The following is a 17,820-nucleotide window of genomic DNA, read 5'->3' on the forward strand; positions in this document are numbered from 1 at the left end:
TCATAATCACATTGATCCTCCAGTGCTGGACTTCTGTCAATGTAGAGCAGAGGTGCACAGTGCCCACTTTCTTGAGGGCCTCTGGCAAGGGACACTTTCCAGTGGGGAGCTGCTGTAGTGGGACTTGCCTGAATGGATGTGAGACCCCGCCCCCCCCCCGTGCCTTTGCAAGCAGGAAGCTGTCTCAGCTTTACAGGTGCACACACTGCTTAACGAAGACAGACAGGACTGTGCAGAGAGGACACAGGGCATGTTCTTTTGCTTTCTAACTGCTTTTACATACAGCTCATTGATGTGATCAAGGATTCTGGTGGGCCACTGGGATTGCCCAGGCTGGCTGCATGCATCTCTTGGGCCATATGTTGTGCCGCCTGCTGTAGAAGAACCAGGCCTCTTGTGATGGGACACTGCTATCCCTGCTAGCAGTTCTCTGGGTGTGCCAGTTCTGGACGTGAATCGGGGCCGTAGCACTTCAGATCAAGAGTGAGGAAAAGAACCACGGGTGAGATCAAGCTTGTTCATGTGTTACAGCACTGTACTGGCTTTGCCTCAACTAAGGGAAAGTGTGCTTCTGAGGAACCTGTTAGCTAGCAAGTTGTAACTCAGTGCTGTTACAGATGCATTGGTGCCTAACGTGGACAGGGTTTGGTACCTTCACAAGCTGGCCAGCTTGTCACAGTTGTTCCTAGACCACATGATTTTAGAGTAGGGCTGATGTACTGTTTAGGGTACTAGGATCGTTCCCAGGTGAATAAGCCCTTCGGTTGTTTGTGCTTGCGCTGAGGGAGTGTCACTAGGACAGCCTCAGGCCAGACTGACAAGCAGGTGGGCAGGATTGGTGGCTAAGATGACACCGGTGGAGACTGGGGCAGTGGGGTCCAGTGCGAGTGCATCTGTTTTCTCTTCCCTCTATGCTGGTCTGGCTGGTGTTTCTGCCATGGCTCCCTTTTCCCATCTTAGAGTCGGAAAGGACCTGGTGTAGACTAGGGCAGTCCCATTGCTATCATGGTTGGGTGGAAGGAGGCCCTCAGGCTTTTCTGGGGCTGTCTGCTGGGTAGCTGTGCTTGGTTTCATCAGGGCTTGCCTGACGGGCTGAGCTGACTCGGTATCTCCTTTCCACATCCAGCCCTAAGGAGGGTCCTTGGGAAAGGCTGCCCTTGTGCTTTCTCTGAGTGCAAGAAAGGCTTCTTGCCTGCCATGTTTGTTTCAAAGCTGTCCTTTGTGGGGCGGCTCTGACACGGGGACTTCAAAGTGCAGGAGTGCGGCTTGCAGAGCCAGACAATGGTTAAACATAGGCCCTGGGGAGATACAGAAGAGAGAGGAAGAGAATCAGGGGAGGGAGGGGCTGAGAGCCAGGCTTGCACACAACCGGGGAAGGGGGAAGCCAACACGCGCACAGCCCGGCTGCAGACTGAGGATGCAAGGGGAGCAGACAGAGGGGTCACACACGCGGCATTGTGAGGGAGTGAAAGGCACTACAGTCCCAAAATGTTAATCTGACCCAACCTTTGGCCAGTTATAATTTAGCTCTGAATGAGCATGCATTAATGCAGTGGGTTTTTTTTTCCTCCCTGCAATTGGAGGGTCCTTGTTCTGACTCCGTTTGCTAAAATTGCCTTTCATAAAACCAAAAATAAAGCTGACAAAGTCTGCGATTCAGCCCCCTCACAGGCAGGCAGGAAGGGAAGCGCCCAGGCCTGTCAAGTTAGGGAGAGGGGTCACAGGTCCCCTGCTTGTTACCACGTGGCAGGCGTCATGACGGGGAGCGGAGGAGGAGCGCGTGGCTAGGGCCAGGGGATGAGAGAGAGAGATGCCGCAAGCTTTGTAAAGGCTGTTTATGCAGGCTGCAGAGTGGGCGATTCAGCACAGAAGCTGTGATGTAGTATGGAGATTGAGGGAGAGGGGTGGATTTGATAACAGTCTTCAAATACCTGAAGGGTGGTTATATGGAGGATGGAGATAAACTATTTTCTGTGGCCACAGGGGACAGAACTAGGAACAGTGGTCTCAAATTGCAGCAAGAGAAATGGAGGTTGGATATTAGGAGGAACTTTCTCAGTCTGAGGGTGGTTACGCAGCAGAACAGGCTGCCCAGAGAGGCTGTAAAGTCTCCATCCTTGGACCCTTTTAAGAGCTGGTTAGACCAGAGGTACTCAACCCAGAGCCCATGGGGTGCACCTAGCCTGTAGAGCTGTGTCGTCCGGCGTGTGGGGCTTCCTACAGATCTGGACATTTGGTGGCAGTGTTATTTGCTGAGACTCAGGGAGCCAATTCACACTGCTTCTCTTTCCCCCTTACAAAGTTTCTGGACCAGTGGGCTGCCCCCAAATCCAAATGACTTGGCCCTGTGTACTGCATGGGGTTGCAGCCAGTCCAGTGTATGGGTTCCTGCATGGCCAGCCCTGGCACTGGGGCCAGGCCTGTGCACCAGGTTGCACCTGCGTGCTGACCCTGCGTGCAGGATTTGGCCCTGCACTGCTTATCCGGCCTGCAGAACTGGAAAGTTGAGCATCCCTGGGTTAGGCATTCCATCTAGGAAGAGCACACACCAACTGCTGAAGCTTCCTTAGCCTGACGAAGGGTTTTTGAACCCGAAAGCTTGCTTAATAACTATTCTCCAACCATTTGGGTTGGTCTAATAAAAGATATCAAATTCACCGAAGGAACCTTGTCTGGGTTAGGCAGACACTTGATTGGGTGGTTTAGTCAGGAGTGATCCTGCCTTCAGCAAGGACTAGATGACCTCCTGGGGTCCCTTCCAGTGCTTGTCTATGATTCTGAGTGGACGGGATGAGTCCATAGGAGCCACTGTCCACAGACTGAGTGCTGGGTGTTGCTATGTGCACTGTGCTCCGCCAGGCACAATCATGTGGCTGAGATGCGAAAGAGAGACTGACCTCGCTGCATGATTTAAGATCCTCTTGCATTGATGAGAAAATCGGGATGCGAGAAGCATTTGACTAAGATGCTGTTCACATCTCACCACGAGTAGTTCCATTCTCCCTCTCCATTGCCCTCTGTGATTTCAGTGGGATGCATATACCTTTTCACTTCACAGTCTGAATTATTCTGTTGTCTTCCACCCTGCGAGCAACTACGTGTCAGTGGTGGATGACTGATCCCTATGTACAGTCTGCGATGCGCTTGGGCACTGTAGGGGGTCACTGCCTCATCAGGTCTTAATACTTGATCATCTGCTCCCTTTTCCTGCAGCTGCCTCTCCTGCGTGAATGGCTCGTTCCCATGCCACTGGTGTAAATACCGTCACATCTGCACCCACAATGCTGCCGAGTGCTCCTTCCAGGAAGGACGTGTGAACATGTCTGAGGTAAGCTTCTGCAAAGCTGGCTCCCTTACTCCTCCATCTGCCTCTCTGCTCTGCACTGGGGTCTATGGCATGGGACTGTGTTCGGATTACCTGTTATTTTGGAGGGGAGAATACCAATGAACTGCAAGAGGGAGAAGGGCCCTTTCACAAGCTGTCCTCCCTGTCCTACTTGGTTGTGCTTCCATCTGAGAAAGGGGTCCTTGCACCTGGGCCCTGTGTTGGTGGGGCGGTGATGGCAGTGGAACTGCTGCGGGTTTTTGGCGAATGCCTTACTTGTTGGAAAATGCTGTGATGGGGATTGAAACCGTTTTGTGTGTTCAGATTGAATATGGCAACTACTCTGGCCTGAAAACAATAGAAAACTCAAACCCCAAAGCAAAAAAAAGCCTTCAGAAGTTGAAACGTTTTGTTTTGACATTTCCCAAATGAAGTGCTATGATTTTCCTTTCAGCATTGACACTTTCATTAAAAAATTGCTAACATTTAATTAAATCCCCCCCCAAACAGGGCAGTTGGGGGTGGGGGCAGGGCATTAAAAAACCCTTGAAAACCAAACAGTTCCCCCTTCTCCCTCCTTTTCTCCCCTTCTGGTTTGCCAGGAGATCCAGAAGATTTGCATTTCAGATCAATCCTGCATGCAATTTGTGTCTGCCAAACTGAGGAACCCATATGTGCACTGCTGTCCTTGTGGGGATTCTCTGGGTCCAAACAAGAGGGTGGCTTCCCTGCTTTTCCAGCCCTCAGTAGTGCCTTTACCTGTCCTGATGCTCAGTCACTGCATGAGCTATTTAAGAGCAAGGCCTTGGGAAAAGTAGGTTCATTATTAACCAGCTCACACGTGCTTCCTTTCCTCTCTCCCTGTCTCAGCCTATCAAGGTGGCTTCAAATCCTCTGTTAAGTCAGAGGGAACCTTAACCCTTCAGGCTCTGCATTCTCAAGGTCTCCCTGAGTAACTCAACAGCAATCACTTCCTGGAGTTGGAGACTTGTATACATTTTGCCTAAATTTCAATCAATCTGTAGAAACAGCACTTCTGGTGAGCACCGGCACAGATAGGAATCACCCCATATTTGTCTTAGTGCAGCCATGTCTGCAAATGGACCGGGGAGGTTTGTAGAAGCTGGTGAGGCATAGGTTTGTCAGACTGTTCTAGTCTGCTCCTGATGCTGGATTGGTCCTCCTGCAAAAAGCCAACGTTTTAAAAGCAGTGTGTGATTTTTGGGTGCCCAGTCTGAGATGCCTTTAAAGCAGCCAGATTTGCTGAATGAGGACTTGATCTCTCTCCAAACTAGGTCCCTTTAATGGGTCTTGGGTTGGGTACCCAACAACATGAATTGCTGCCTAGCATTTAGGCCAGGGCTCCTGCCATTCCTGGGGGTGGGGAGTATTCAAGCCTTGCCAGGGCTGAGGTGGTCACAGTGACGGGATGGCAGGCTCTACAGAACAGCATGATGTGAAACCCTGGCTCTGTTGAAGACTATATCCAAACTGCTCTTGATGTTAGTGGAACTGGGGTTTTGCTCATGCTAGCTGTGCTGCATACCTTCCCAGCAGGACTGACACCTGGTTTTACCTCAGCATTGGACCAGAGGCCCGCCTATGCCAACCACCAGCCCAGTGCATGCTGCCAGCCCTGAGTCCATATGGCCGTTTGTCCAACGTTACATTGACTGGGCTGAAGGGAATTTCCTTCCTGACACCCTCTGGCAGTCAGCTGGTGCCCTGAAGCAGGAGGATGAATTTCCCTTCTGATTGCGCCACAGGTGGCTGCTGCCCTTGTTATCCCAGCGCTGCGAGCTGCCTGGCATGCTGCTGTGAGCCTGGTGAGTAATGAGGACTTTGCGGCCCACAGGGGTGTTTGCATTCAGCAGAGCTCTGGGTTTCCCGTCACCCTCTGCTAAATTGGAAGAAAAGGGCTCTCTTGAAAAGCCGTGTGTTAGGAGTGCTCTGTTAGAACCTGCCGCTTGCCCTTCCATCCTTTCCCCCGCGCAGCTTGATTCTGGCACCGCTAACACTTTCCTCATCAGAACCTGTCCACATGGAGGCACCAAACAGCTGTGTGTCAGGAGCAGTGGCCTGGCCGAGATATGGGTGCAGGGGGGCAGTCTCCACGAGTGCTTTGGGGAATGGGTGGGTGATGCATTGCCTCCTGTTCTGCAGTGGCTAGTCACCTTCGTGCAGTGGTGCGTGGAGTCCAGAGAAGAGGCAGAGCTTGGCTGTGGCAACAGCTGGAGGTGGAGGTTCTGTTCTGCTGCCAGGCTGCGCATTGCTGCATGTGCAGATGATGGTTTCCTAAATTCTGCTTTGCTGACTACTCTGCAAGGAAAGGGCACTCAGTAAATACCTAAGGGAGAGATTTGCTCATGCTTTTAAACCACGAGTATCCCCATGGGGCTGAAAGGGCCGTAACCTCGCCCACTTCCCACAGCACACATATCCTCCCACTGCCAAGTTGTGCTGATCAGCTTAAAAATAACCTTGCACTGCAATTTGGGTGCTGTCTTTGGCCATCTCCTCCCCACTCCAGAGATCAGCCCCCCAGCTTGTAATTCTGTCTGATGGGCACGAACCGCTCAGAGCAGTAGTGGTCAACATTTTTGCCATGAGGGCTGGATGGGTGGTGTCCAGGTCCAGATGCCATGGCTCTACAGGCTGGGGTTGAGCACCCCTGGATCAGAATTAGCTGGGGAGAATAGTGCCTCACTCTGGGAGGTGGAAGTGTCTTTGAGGGGCCCTTGTGAATTAGGGAAGAAATTAGCAGCACACAAAAGTGAGTATTTCCCATTTGACTTCCCTTCCCCAGCAATTAACTGGGAGTGCTGGAGATGATGAGCCTTCCCTAGCACAATCCAGAGCCTCACTTGAGACAAGTGCTTGTTGCCGTCCTGATCCCCAGCCCTTGCTTGAGGCTCTGTGCACCAGTTCTCTCTACCTCATGTCTGGTAATAGGAAAGAAGTGACTGGACTCCCATATGGGGATTGTTCAGATGAGTTTCTCTTTGGAGAAAGCACTTGTCAGAGACATCTCAGGAAACCTCTTCCCAAGCAAACACCTTTAACAAGGGGGCTGACAGGTGACAGAACTCATGGCATATCAGGTCTCCCAGGGAGCAAAGGACAATGAGGATGGCTAGAACTTTCCTCCCTCTGTGAATCAATTTGCTTGTAAAGGAACAGGGGAAAAGTCTCCCTTTCCCTCTGTATGGTTAGGCAGTCCTGGCTGGGCCAGTGGTGCCCCCTCCCACAGCAGAGGGCACCTTTCCCAAAATCCTTTGCAGTCTTTGGGACGTGAGAGAAGGCTTGAGTTCCCTAAAGCGCTGCCATCCCTCGCAGCAGCAGCATCTCACCCTAGCCTCTCACACTCACCTGGCAGCCAGCCTCTCTTGTGAGTTGGGCCCCTCCCAGTCTTCTTTGCATCCAGGAGATGCTTTTTAAACATGCCCATGTGTCCCTGGATCATCCTGGCTCTCTGCAGACTTTGTATGCACTAATATCCCTTGCAGTTCTGTTCCCTGCGTAGCATAGGCAGCCTTTTCCTCTCCCCTTAGTGGGACCCTTTTTTCACCTCTATTGCTTTTGTCTCCCAAGTTCCCTATTATCACTGTTGGGGGTGGCACAGACCAGGGATCCCCCGAGGTGCTACTGGGTTGGCCCACCCCTGTCCACCTCCCACATGGCACCAGACAGATCCGACAGTGAGCGCCAGTGAGGCTGAGGTGCCCTTGGCAGTATTTTTCACTTCCTTCTCACTGTGTCATTTCCACTCTGGCTCCTGTTGCTGCTGCTGCTCCAGGCCGACGAGCGGCTGCTCTGCATTGAATAGGTTGAGCTTCCGGCAATGAACAATTAATTTTTCTTTCCCCACTCACCCTTTATCATCTCTGGGAGCCTGGCCCTCCAGGAAGGAGCCAGCAAGTTGGGCAATTACTCATCCAGAGCCCAGTCACTGGCCGCAGGATTATTCTTATAAAAGGGAGAGCATGTGCAAGGGAGTGACTTTATTTATGCCAGGCCAACTCCTGTGCACCTCAGTCATTTAAGTGGCTGTACTGAATTCAGAGGGCCTAATCCTACTCCCACCAAACTCAACTCATTTGAGCAAGGCAGGAAAACCTAACTTGGTGTAACCAGAACCCAGGCTTCCTAGTTCCTGTCTGTCTGGTTGTCTGATCTATCATGCAGTCTGGGGTAGCTGTACCTCCCGGGGTTGTCTCTGTAAGAAAAGGGACAATTTCTTGTCATCGTCTTGCATTCTTGACAGATCTGGCCAGGATTGGGTGTCTTAGTGGTGATACCTGATGTGTCGAGCTGTGCTAGTACCTCAGCCATTCACAACTCTGATTCCCACAATACTAGCAGAGATGGGCAGCTGTCATTTCCCCAGGGCTGTGGCAGATAGGGAAAATGAGATTCCACTTGGCAGTGCTGCCTGCCAGCCCCTCCCCTTGTCCCACAGCTCCTCACATATGTGGGTGCATGTGGGTTGTGTTGGGTCCCTTCTGCTGACTGCAGCGACTGACACAAGCTTTTGCTGCCCATTGATCCTCTGAGCTGGGCAGAGACCGGGGGAGCCGGTGAGAGACTGTTCTGCCTCAGACATCGATAATGGAAATAAGCTGAATTCCAGCTGGAGGGCTGGCTCTGCTCTCAGCCACTCCACGGTGTTGCTCAGGGCAGGAGGTGACATCTGCAGGGTTGCATGAGGATCTCCAATGCTAGGAGCTGCCCTGTAAAACTGTAATTACTGGTGAGGATGCACCAGCCAGAAACGAGCGCAGCTGGACTCTCGGATACTGGAAGAGCTTTGTTGTGTGCACAGAGAGACAGACGAGGTGTCTTCTTCTTTGTAAAGGAGTCCCAAGAGACATGGGGCCCCATGTCACCATTCCCTGAAAAGAGCTGCAGGTTAGGGGCCACAACTCAACTTAAATTTGTACTCATCGTAGGGATTTCCTAGGCCATTAGCCACCAAGCAGCTCCTACATGCCCACTAAGTGAGCGCATGCATGAATCTTTGCAGGCTGAGTTTTGGGACGCCCTCTGGGAATGCAATCCTGCCACTGCTGGGTACTGCCCTCAGTCGTACAGTGGCTGTTCAGTGACGTGCAGACTTCCCAGGAGGACAGTGCTTGAGAACTACGCACAGACTCCAGGCATGGGGGAGCTGGCCCTTTTGGTTCAGGCTCGAACTGGCCAGGAGCCTTGCGTGAGGTTTGGAACAGCTCAGCAAGGCTTGTTTTTACTCTTGTGTGGCTTAGTTAGTTCCTGGCAGGGGAGGTCAAGATATGATCAGAGCAGCTACTCTTGCAGGATGCACATCCTGGCAGGAGCTGGTGGGTCATGCTGCTGTCCCCAAAAAGCCTGTTCCCATGAAACCAAAGGAGTCCTGACAAACAGCCCAGTTAGCCCTTTGTATGTGTGGAGGCAGCTGGGTGCCAAACCATGGCAGGGTAGATGAAGGATGGAGACTCAGCACAGGCACTGAATTTCCAGCCTTTCGTGGGTGTAAGTCTAATGCTTTGAGGTATTTTAAGCTGTGCTTGGTCTGTCTGGGTTTCTGCTTATCTGACTGTGGCGGGAAGGCTGGCACAGAAATGGAAACCTCCCTCTGCACCCACTGAGACGTGCCCCCGGCTCCTGCTGGCTTTCCCCTCCTAGCACCTCCAGGGCAGCTGTTGCCCATTCAGCTCTCTCTGGAGTCGATGGAGCACTGCGGCATCCCTGGCACATCAGGTGTGTTCTACCTGGGCTCGTCTGGGGCACCAGAGAGCAGTGCAGGGCTCATTCTCCTGGGGCAGTGACTGGGGAGAGCAAGGTGGGGAGAGATCACGGATCAGTGGGAGTTGCTCATTCACTCACATCTGGGTGGCAGTGCCAGGGAACAGCCAGCATTTCCCTGAGGCCATTGGAGGGGTTTGATCCCCTGGACGTGGGAGGCTTGGTTTTCTAAGGGTTAACACCACATAGCTTTTTGCCCTCTTGACTTTGCCAGGGTGTGAGGAAAAACAGCTGCCGTCTCCTTCCTCCTTCCACCTTCCCGCTCCTGATTCCTGGCGGCTGGGGAATGCGATCAGCAATTAAAACTGAATTATCTTTTAATAAAAGGCTGTTCCACTGAGGGTGGATCCCGTGTGCCTGCAGGTGGAGGGGGCTGGATGTGGAAGGGAAGAGCACATTGGAAGTCTCCAGCTGTGACAATCTGTGGAGAATTGAATGTGTTCAGCTCTGGACTGGCTCTCTTCCTCTGGGCTGGAGAGTAGGTGCTGCTCTGAGCTGAGCCAGGAGACAAGGGCAGGGCTGAGGGGATCCCTGGGGAGCTGCCACCTGCCTACCTTCCCTGATGATAGAGCAGAGTTCCTGGGATGTGGTTGGTCACACTTTGGAGCCTGGTCAGATGGGAAGGGAGTTTGGGGAGTCAGAGGCCAGGGCTGACAGTCAGTCTTCCTTTCTCCTGTGTCCCACACAGGCAGAGCCCCAGCCACCAGACACCAAGCCTGGCCTAAACAACCCTGAGGAGCAAGAGGCCAAGAGCTGAACGTAGACTTTTCTCTGTGAAGATGCCCAGTTTCGCAAGACAGCACCCAGCCCTGATATCCCAACCATATCATCCACCCACCAGCTCCTGGCCAAGCCACCTCTGGATGTCCAAGCCAGGCCATATGTTGTGTTGCCCTTAGCTTGGTATCCTCTGGCTAGGAGGGGGAAAAAAGGGTGTCCAGAGGAAGTCAGAAGAGAGAAGAGGCAGAGAGAGAGAGAGGTGGTAACTGAAGGGGTGGAAGGGGAGTGGGAAAATGCACACACTTATGGAGGAGCCTGGGTAGAAGGACATGGGGAGGAGGTAATGGGCACCTGGGGTGAAGGGAGGAGAGACGGCAAACAAGAGCAAAGGCAGTGGGGGGACAGATGAAGAGGGGAGCTGGAGCAAGAGCCGAGGGACAGGGAGTGACAGACGGACAGAGGGGGAAGGAGATGGTCTGAATGACTGGGAGAGGAGGAGAGATGGATGGAGGAGAGTCAGGCCAAGGCTTGTCAAGGAGGGCAGTAAAGGCCAAAAAGGAGGGCCAAAAAGGCTCTGCCTTGTAGCTTGCGGTTGAAAGCCCTCTTACCCCTAGCTTTACCCCCACATGTTCAGGAGGCTCTTGTGGGATCGCTCACTACTGTTCTCCCAGTGACCTGGACCAACTTGCCTACGTCCCAGCATATACTGGGAACAACACAGCTGCGTGCTCACTGCTGATCAGGGCAGCCATGGATAAAGCAAAATGACCACTTTCCCACCTGTTCTTTACCCTCTGCCCAATGGAAAATCTCTAATTCAGAGGTGGGCACAGACATTTCCTTGAGTGAAAAGCCTAGTTACTCATCAGAGAGCAGTTGTAGCACAGAGAGCTTGAGACCAACTATATTGTCAGTGCAGATGTACCAGCATCAGGATGCAGCACCCTGCGCCCCCATGGTGAAGTCAGGGAGCTGCGGGAAATGGGGCTGACATTCCCTGAGTCAGCCGGGGCTGTGTGGAGGTGTCCCCTCTGCCAGCATGGAAGGAGCAAGCTGACATTTGTAAGGGGGAGAGGAGAGTGTCATCAGCTTGTGAAGCTGTTCTTGGGGATCACATCATTCAGATTCCTTCCACCCCTGCTGCAGGGGAGCGGGGAGGCTGGATGAGGTTGCAGGCATTTCCCCTGCGGTTTTCCCGGTCCTGCAGCCTGGGGCGTGGGGCCATGCGGCTCGCTGGGGAGAGGGGGCCTCCCAGCACCAGGTGCTTCCTGTTTTGTAGCCGCGTGAAATTTTTGCTGGATGAGACAGCTCTTCCCACAGATGCAGAACATGTGACGTCGCCAGAGGATTTGGCTCCGGCCCAAAGAGCAAGTCAGCAAAACGGGTGGGTGGGTGTGTGGATGCGTGTGCAAGCACCGTGTGCCTGTCATGCCATATGCCTGCGCGCACAAGTTATCTGTGGGCACAGTGGGGGCAGTTCACAGCACCCAGGGGTGACCCAGTGAGTGGTATTACAGAGCAGAGGGTGAGGCTGAGGGGGCATGGCACTCGGCTCCCACGTGGCCAAGGCTTCGTGGAACATGCACTGGTTCTTTTAAGGACCACTGAAAAGCAGCTGTTGTTGTGAGGGGGCAGGTTTGTCTTTAAGTCATGGGCCAGCCTGATGAGGCCCCAAGACCCATCAGCCAGTGCTGATACAAGGCAGGTGTGGCCCATATCCCCACGCATGGTGTAGGTTGCTGGGAGCCAACCCACAAGCTCCCAAACACACCAGCAAATACATGAAACATTGACTGCACCCACACTTGTGCTCAGGCAGAATTGCTGCCATTGCGGTCATGTCATTAAATGGCTCCCTATCCACTTTGTGCCCAGGGTCCCCAGAATCCGCATGCCAGCTCTCTGTGAGTATGGGAGAGAATATCCTGGAGGGGCTTAAAGAAGAGGCTAGTGGGTTTGCAGACTATCTCAGGGAAGGGTGTTCTGCCTGCAAGCATCTGTGCCAGTAGCAGACACACCTGGTGTTAGGGCTGGTGTGAGGGCATGAGGAGAATGGGAACCTGGTGGTTACATAGGGATAGGCAGTTTCTCAGGGCCCGGGAGGCAGTGGCAGGGAGTAGCAAATTCCAAGGGGCAAGGAAATGGAAGGGTATGGTGATATGTTGGAAGGGTATGATGCTTGGTTTAAGGGAGGCAACATGTCTCCCCTGGGTTTGTGGATTCCCTCTGGGTAAGGTCTGTGTGCTGCATGCACCCCTGAATTTCCAGGGATGTACTTAGAGCTACATTCCCATCAGAAGTCCGTATCCAGTCCTAGCTAACAGCTCATGGGAACTAGCGACAACCCAGTGGCTGTGGGGCCTTCTGCATGGAGCCAGAGGAGCCTGGAGCTGGAGTCTACTGCCACACCATGACCATGGCTAAGACAGTCCTCCAGGTGACTCTCACCATGCAGGGAAAATGCTCATTTTAATCCATAGTGTGTGATGCATTGCAAAGGAGAGGGGGTGAGGCAGTCAGTGGCATTATCCCCATTTTGCAGAGGGGAAAACTGAGGCCCAGAATGAAGCGAGTCAGTGGCAGAGCCTAGAATAGAACCCACCATCTGATTTCATGGCTGCTGCTCTGAGTTGTGTGGAGCTGGTGACCTGTAATTTGTGACCTAGTGCCCCTGTTCCCTCTCTGCCAGTACTTGGATAGATTCATTTTTTTCAGATGAATCATTTGCCAGAAAAAAAACACAGTTTTGTGTTGACCAACATGATCCTAAATTTAGGCTAAATCCAGTGAGTCATTTGGGCAGGAAAAATGAGAGGGAGTGGGGTGAGAATTGAAAAAAGTGACGTGCATTGTCTTAGCATTTTCAAAGCAAATGGGTTGGGGTTTTGTTTAGGGATGATATTTCCAGACCAAGTTTGCTCAAATTTGTTAAAAAGAAATATGGCATAAATCCATTGCTCCCCCTCCCCCACAAACAAAATACTCTGTTTCAGGTTGAATTAACCATTTCGGTCAACCTGCAGCTGTATTTCAGTCTGGTTTGCTGTTTGCTGACAAAGCTGGAAAGGCCTCAGTTTTAGGTCAAGCTGACACCATTTTAGTGTTTTCAGTTTCTCTGTTCAGCCGGGGAAGGGAGAAAAAAACAATGATTTGCCCATCTCTAATCCTGTTGCTGCTCAGGTCTCGCTACGATGAAGCAAAGCCCTGGCATAAACACAACTAAGGGAGCAGAGTCCCTGTTGTCTTACCACTCACCTGGTCATGAATCTTGGTCCTGAGGTTGGGGTGTTGGTGGGGGGAGGCTTTGATTTTGCATCTGCAGCTCTGGGCCTCCTATGAACTGTCCCTGAAGCCAGAAACCAAGAAACGCATGTCTGAGCATCTGCACTGAAGTAACCATCTTGCCCTGTGATTGATTTATGGGCTCTGCAATCACCCACCAGTTCACTGATGCTGCAGGGAGTGGGGCCGAGTAGGGCAGAGCCTGCTTCTGAGAAGGCCAGTTAACCTCCTGATTGACACAGGACATCTTGATTACTGGGCACCGTCTGGCAACAGGTGTTTTCCCGTTGCACAGCAAGTGCCAGGTGAGGGACTCTTGCTGGACTTCCCCTGTGGAGAATCCAGCCCAGCAAAGAAACATGGTATGACTTGATCACTCCCAGAGGCAAGGCTGGCTCTACCCTGAGCAAAGCTGGTACGTTGCTCCCTTTGCAGAAGGCTTGCTGTGCCTGAGGACTTGACCTGGTTGGTGCATAGAGTGGGGAGAAGGCAGAAGCTGGGCCATAAAGTGACACCATGGGGTGAGGGGAACCAGCCTCCAGCGTGTGCCTTTCTGTGGGAGAAGTTGTCACACTGGGCAAGGCTGAGTCAATGCCCTCATGGTGGCACTTGGAAGGGGTAGGAGATGCACTGGGTATTTTCTGTTGAACTATTTCATGGGGTAGCTAGGGACCTGGGAATGAGGTTGAGGGAAGGAATGATGGGTGGTGGCTGTTCCCAGCACATCTGAGAGCGTACCGGCAGGGAGCTGGACTTCTTGCATGAGGAAGCTGCATTATTGTGGCTTCAAGGGCCCAGGCAGAGCTGAGACTTTATCAGCTCTCCTGATCCATAGCCAGGCCTCTGCCTGAGAGGGTCCCTGGCCTAGTATGTAACATACATCTGGGCTGGGCTGACTTGCTGAGAGGATTACCAAAATTCCAGGTGAGACTAGCACCAACCCTGGGGAGCATGTTCTAGGGTGCAGGGGCCAGGACTCCTGGGTCCTAGCACTGTACAAGCCCCATCCCTTCTCTGTGCCTCATGCATCCCATCTGCAAAATGGAGATGAGATGATGGAGCTTGATGGTGACGATGAGGATTGGGGCAGTGATGGGATCCCTGTTGCTCGGACCTCGGAAACCAGCTGGTGGGATATAGTCCTTAAGGCAGGGGCAGGCAATTATTTCAGGCGGAGGGCCGCTTACAAGTTTTGGCAAGCCATCGAGGGCCGCATGACAGGCAGCCAGGGGCAGATAAATACTAATTTTCTTAATTTTGGGGGGGGCCCATGGGCCAGATAGAATGGTCTGGTGGGCCACATCTGGCCCCCAGGCCGCATTTTGCCCACCCCTGCCCTAAGGGCCTGGGTCTGCAGTGGAGACGAACCTCCAGATTATTCAGGTCCATCTCACCTATGGGCAGTTCTCTGCCTGTCTGCCAGAGCTGGCAGAAGGGCTCTTGTGAGGCGGGGGTTTCTGTAAAGTGCTTTGATGGTGTTAGGAGTAGCAGAATGGCACCTCGATCCTGGCTGTTGCTGCCTCTGGTCTCAGCCGTGGTTTCTGGAGTTAGGATCAGCACATCAAGCTAGCATCATGCACGGTTGCTGCCAGGTTGCCAGGAGATGCAGCTGCAGGTCCCTGGGTGCAGCATGGTTTCTGTTCTTAGACACATTTGTTTCAAAACATGTTATTCTCTCTTCCTTATTTAAAGCCAGCACTTTTAAGAGTAGCCACCTCAGGCACAAGTCCCCAGCCGGGCTCTGCAAGGCTGGCCTGGGGATTGCATCAGGCTATTGTTGCTGAAGCATCATGCTGAGGGACCAGGGAGCTGTTTTTCTGTCCAGGCCCGTTTATTTTTGCTCTCTCCCTGCTCCCCTGTGCTTTGCACACAGGGGTTTGGGGCTCCCCAGAGAGCAGCCCTCAAACTGGATGCTGTGAAAAGTTGAGAGCTTTGCAGTGCTGCAGCCCCAGTGGCTCTTCTTGGAGCTGGCTGACAAGGGGATGCTCAGGCTCAGGTGCTCACTGCTGTTCCCTGAGCTCTTGGCTTGCTCAGCTAAAAACCCAGGACCAGGCGCAGCTGTAACTCAGCCACGGCGCTACCTTCCCTCCCAGGTCAAAGTTGAGGCCATGTTTGCTGGCCAGTGGCCACTCTGATGGTGCTCCCAGTCCATCACCGTTGCATCAGATCTCTGTGGTTATGTCCTACAAGGCAGTGTGTGTGGGCACTCCGCTCCAAACCCAGCTCTCCTCCTGGGTGAGGACTGAGTGGGATTGCGATGTTCAACCTGCTCGGAGAGCCAGATCTGGCTCCATTGCTCATTTTGCAGGACTGCATGCATTAGTAGGACTGCATGCAGCTTGGGCTTCAGGTGGACAGTAGACATGAGCTCCTGGCAGGGTTTTCCTTCCCTGGGGGACTACGGGGACTGCCATGTTCCAGCGGAGCAGATGGGCCAGTGCCAGGCCCATGAGTTGTATCACCTCTGAGCCCTCACCCCTGCCCAGTGCACTGCTCATTTTAGATTGTTCTTGCTCACAGTCCAGCACCTCAGGGCTCAAGGGCAAGGACTGAGGAAAAGGGAACACCAGGGCTGGGCTAATAGAGGCTACTGTGGGGTCACAACTAAGGGGTTGTGGTGATGTGCTTGGATCTGAGGCACATTAGCAGAGCTCTGTGGGCCCCAGTGCTGAAACCAGGGGCTGTCACAGCAGCAACGTGTCGAGGCAGGGCTCTGGGTGAGAGGACTCTGACTGCCTGCTTGCAAGTACCAAGATCTAGCCACCATTAAATCTCATGTTCTCTGCACTGTAAGCACACAGCCCTTCAGTGAAGAAGGGCTTCCTTTTTGGGAACCAGACGCTTGGCCCTGAGCTCATTTGTCCTGTGCTAGCTCTAGTTACCCAAGCTGGCACAGGCGGTACCTGTTCTCCAGCTGGGCTGAGCCACTAGAGGCACTGCTGTTCACGCATTAGCAGGCAGGGCACAGGTAAAGCATGCTAGCTTGGCAGATGTTTTGCTCAGAGGCCTTCCCCAAGCTCCTTTCCTCTCCTGCCAGAGCTTGCTCTGCCCTGCAGTGCTTCTTTGGCTTGGGCAGAACAAGCACCCATAGGTTTGCAGGAGAATGGTGTGTGATAATTTGACAACTCAGTGCTTTGTTAACTTCGAAGGCCTTGTGCAACATGTAATGGAGCTGAGCTCTGGAGCACCAAGCACAGACACTACATTGAGGCTGAAATGGCCTTGTATTATAGAGCATTGCTGGATGATTAGAGCATGTCACTGGCCAGCTCTAAAATCAGCCTGATCTGGTTCTTGTTTGGCAGGCAAGGGCTGGGTTAGGAGTGGGTGTGGGGTTTGGGTAGAGGATGTGCATGCCTGTTCTCCATTGCAAGGCTTCCTGGGAAATCCACCTTTGTCACAGAAATGTGTTACAGAACCTCAGTGTCTAAAAAGTGGCATTGCCAGATCTCAATCATAGCAAGTGCACCTTCCAGATGTGAATGGGGTGAGACAGATGCAGCCACATCTGTTTGAATCTGCACCCACTCTGAAATAGTCACTCTGAATGGGAAGCCTTGGAGTGTACATCTTGATGCATGTTGACTCTGAAACCTAGTGATTACATTTAAACATAAGCACATAATGCTGCTGCTGCTAACGTTGCAAGCTGTGCAGCCAAACTGTTCCTCCCACAGGCCGGAACTACCTGCATTTCTGCATTTTCAGCCCTATGTCCTGCACATTCCTCTCCACCCCCCCCCCCCCCCCCCCCCCCCGGGTGGCCAGCCGGGTCACATTCCTCTCCCCCCCCCCCCTCCCCCCCCCGGCCGAAAAAAAACAAAAAAAAGAGTGAATGGCAGAGTGGAGGGAAACAGATGTAGTGTCTTACTGAGCATGAGCAGGAAAGTGTCTCCACAGTGGTGGAGTGCTGTGGAAACAAGGTGGCTGTGCCCCAGCTCTAGATCCCATGTGCTGTAGAATATGTAGGGCTCTTATCAGGGCTGCCATGAGCTCCTGACAGCTGTTGGGCATAGCTGTGGACAGAGGCACCCTCAGGTGTATATGCAGGATTGGGCCTGTCTCATCTCTTTTAGCATCATCCTGGTATGTGTATGCTTTTCTGCGGTGTCTGGAGGATGCTGGAGCTTGCCATGAGCAGCATTTCTGGGGTTTGGGGGAATTTTCTGTGCTAATTCTGGATCTTTCATCCCCTATCCCACAGGACTGCCCACAGATCCTGCCCTCCACCCAGATATACATCCCTGTGGGTGTGGTGAAGCCCATCACCCTGACGGCCAAGAACCTGCCCCAGCCGCAATCTGGACAGCGCAACTACGAGTGCATTTTCCACATCCCTGGCAGCACCACCCGTGTCACTGCCCTGCGCTTCAACAGCACCAGCATCCAGTGCCAGAACACCTCGGTGAGTGCAGCCCCCACCTCGCCCCCTGCCCCTGCTGGGACTTCCCTTGTGGTCCAGGGTGTTGGTGAGGGGAAGTGCATTTATGCCTGCAAGGCATCTATGGCGTGACCCCTCTCCTGAGGCACACACGTCTGGGGGGAGATCTTATGCTCCCCCCGGCAATTCAGAACACGTTTCACTTGCAGGGTGTTTGCTCCCTCCCTAATCTTGGCAGGTTGAAGGTCACCCCAGTGGCCTGGCTTGTTCCCCTGCTGGTTTTGCCTCTCCTCTGCTTTGCAAGCTGAAACTGTCACTTTGAGAAACTCTT

The 17,820-nt window shown here is 53.0% G+C and overlaps 1 protein-coding gene across 1 annotated transcript in view; it reads left to right on the top strand.

The window, feature by feature from the left end:
* Window positions 1–17,820, top strand: part of PLXNA1 (plexin A1) — a 232,602-nt gene that overhangs the window by 132,014 nt on the left and 82,768 nt on the right. The window contains 2 exon segments of the mRNA XM_006017778.3: window positions 3,214–3,328; window positions 17,313–17,513. Coding sequence (XP_006017840.1) covers window positions 3,214–3,328; window positions 17,313–17,513 — 316 coding nt within the window.

This window comes from Alligator sinensis, unplaced genomic scaffold (assembly GCF_000455745.1).
Source record: "Alligator sinensis unplaced genomic scaffold, ASM45574v1 scaffold839_1, whole genome shotgun sequence".
In the NCBI taxonomy this organism is placed as follows: Eukaryota; Metazoa; Chordata; order Crocodylia; family Alligatoridae; genus Alligator; species Alligator sinensis.